Genomic DNA, 2432 nt, shown 5'->3' with positions numbered 1-2432 from the left:
CCTGTTCGTTGGAATCCCGAGTGGCCTCCCAACTACTCTTTGTCAGGCCCAGGGAGAGGATCCTTCCTGCTGTTACTTGTAACAAGTAGGTAGAGAGAGAAGTTGAATAGAGTAGCTGTACAGGCCCGGAGTTCATACCAGGGGTATGAAACCAACTAGTCTAATATACAAGAAAGCTTACGCAAGCTTACACGGGACTCCTTGCTCTAGGGTGCGATCTATCAGCACCTCGGTACAATTATTAAGCATCGTAGTCTCAATCCTTGACGCTAAAAACGGGATTATGCGTGATGCATGGGTTGCTCCCGAGCGACGGCTGGATAACTGTGTATTGGCTGAGAACACTAAAATCGGAATTAGGCGGAAGAGCGGGCGATCTAGCGTAAGCCACTTCCGCGCCATGGCTCGATGCATCACTCTGTGCTTGTGGTGCTTAATTCATCACCTTCCAATGAACTGCTGTTTTCGGTCAAGCTAACGGAAGCGCCGTTTTGGTTAGTGGCAAATCTAGCATAATCTTCGCTAATCATCTTTTTACTGCATTCGCCACTGATACTATAGCTCTTAAGTGGGTAAGGCATCAGCTTGTCTAATTAACTGCGCTGCGATCGACCCACCTTGAACATATTGGAAGGTGATAATGGTTCAAGCATCACGAGTCGATTGATGAACGATGCTGGAGGCGAGAGTAAGTGCGAAATGTATAGTGACACCCCCTCATTAATATACATGCTGCGAGTAGTGACATGAGACCTAAGTGCCAGAGCTAATTCCCCACTTAAGATACGATCGTCGTTGCTCTATCACTTTGCTCGAACGTCTTGTGTCCGTGAAGAATATCAAATACTTTGAAGTTACTCATCCTCCATAGTTACTTAGTAAAACTTCATTTTGACAGTTTGCTGCATGGGCGGGTGTTAAAAGCTATTGATCAGCGTGGTAAAGCGAGCAAGTGCAGCGCGCTCCGTGGCTTCGATATCATTTACATGATTGGATACTATCTCTTCCACGGTTACATTTGTTGTATAACCCTTGCTGATCGCCGACGAAGGCTTAAGGATACAAGGAGGAGGAGAAGAAGAAGACCGAAGCCCCTCTAGCTTTAGACGTCTGCAAATACTTGCAAATGAAGATCTTCGCCGACTAAAACGCATCCGTACAAAGGTCCGAAAACAATCACCCGAATAACAGATAGCTCGAGCGGATATACAAGCTTCTTGAGAGGCAGTCTAAACGGCTCTTACTAGTAGGAAGGACACTTTGATACACCTATTTGTTGTTCAATTGACTTTTACTAGCTACTAAATTGCCCTAAGGCATAGCTACTGTCAACATCATCATCACCAGCCCGCGGTAGCCATCTAGGATGCAGTTATTTTACACTAGGGAAGCTAAGGGTTACATCGCGTTGATTTGTACAGAACTGATACTAAATCCAGCACAGTGTGTCGATGTGGTATCCTCGGCATTTTATTATTGGCAATGAGGGGGTGTGGCGCGATTTACTACATGCAGATCGCGGATCGAGAAATGTATATGAAAACAGAGAAGCTTATACAGAAGCGTAAGAGTACCCATATTGCCGAGTATGACATTATTACATTTATATATTATAATTTCGGCATGAACTGACAGGTCACGTTTAGAGATCTGTCAGACACATATCTGAATGAAGTCAGCTTCTTTGGAATTGTAGTAGAGATGTCATTAGACCTAGAAAAGCACGGGAAGACTATTTAAGGGCTTAGTGATTGAGGTTATTGAAAGCTCGGTAAAGCTTCCTATTATCAAACCTCGGTCTAAAAGACCTGGGATAGGAAGTAAGCGGGCTGGCTGGAGACAGCACTTGGAGTCACCACTTCTTAGCTCGACCATTTAGTTCCCGGCCACATTTATTTTCCGGCTGCACATAATTTTGGTTCAAGTATTTCGAGAAACTTCAGCAAACCCATTTTTCGTCTCAATCACTAGCAAGCTGGATTGCCAACTAGGTATGGTTTTATATAACATTTACATTTCCATTTAGGCCTAGTAGGTTACTTACGTGAACCAATAAGCTATAAGTCAACCCACCACACCAATATGAATCAACTCTGCACTTGCTCCTTTACTGCTTTTGAAGCAGTCCCTGAGTTGCAAAAACAAACGCAAATCGACTTTGAAAGCATACTGCGTGTTAGCGCACGTGTCTCTGACCAGTGGGCCGAAATCATCGGTTGCGAACGCTGCCGTACCGATTTTACTACCCTGGTCATAATAACATCGGCTGCGGAGCGGCTGCTTACCCTGTACACAGCCGTATGCAGGGCTTATCGGCTTTCGGAGAAACAGTCCGATCCTACTGTGTCCGTGCGCGGAATGCGCGGATTCGCGCAATGCGCCGAACCACCAAAACCTCTCTATCGTCTCAACTTTACAACAATACAACGCAA

The 2432-nt window shown here is 45.1% G+C and overlaps 1 protein-coding gene across 1 annotated transcript; it reads left to right on the top strand.

Moving 5' to 3' along the window:
- Positions 1 to 1530: 1530 nt before the first annotated feature.
- COCMIDRAFT_10429 (uncharacterized protein) lies at positions 1531 to 1740 on the top strand (the record flags this gene model as incomplete). Its single annotated transcript, XM_007695808.1, has 2 exons — positions 1531 to 1586; positions 1647 to 1740. 2 exons carry the CDS (start codon positions 1531 to 1533, stop codon positions 1738 to 1740), a joined length of 150 nt encoding a protein of 49 aa, XP_007693998.1.
- Positions 1741 to 2432: the final 692 nt, after the last annotated feature.

This window comes from Bipolaris oryzae (assembly GCF_000523455.1).
Source record: "Bipolaris oryzae ATCC 44560 unplaced genomic scaffold scaffold_481, whole genome shotgun sequence".
Classification (NCBI taxonomy): Eukaryota; Fungi; Ascomycota; class Dothideomycetes; order Pleosporales; family Pleosporaceae; genus Bipolaris; species Bipolaris oryzae.
Note: the sequence above shows the minus strand (reverse complement) of the source record. Positions and strands in the feature narration are given on the sequence as shown.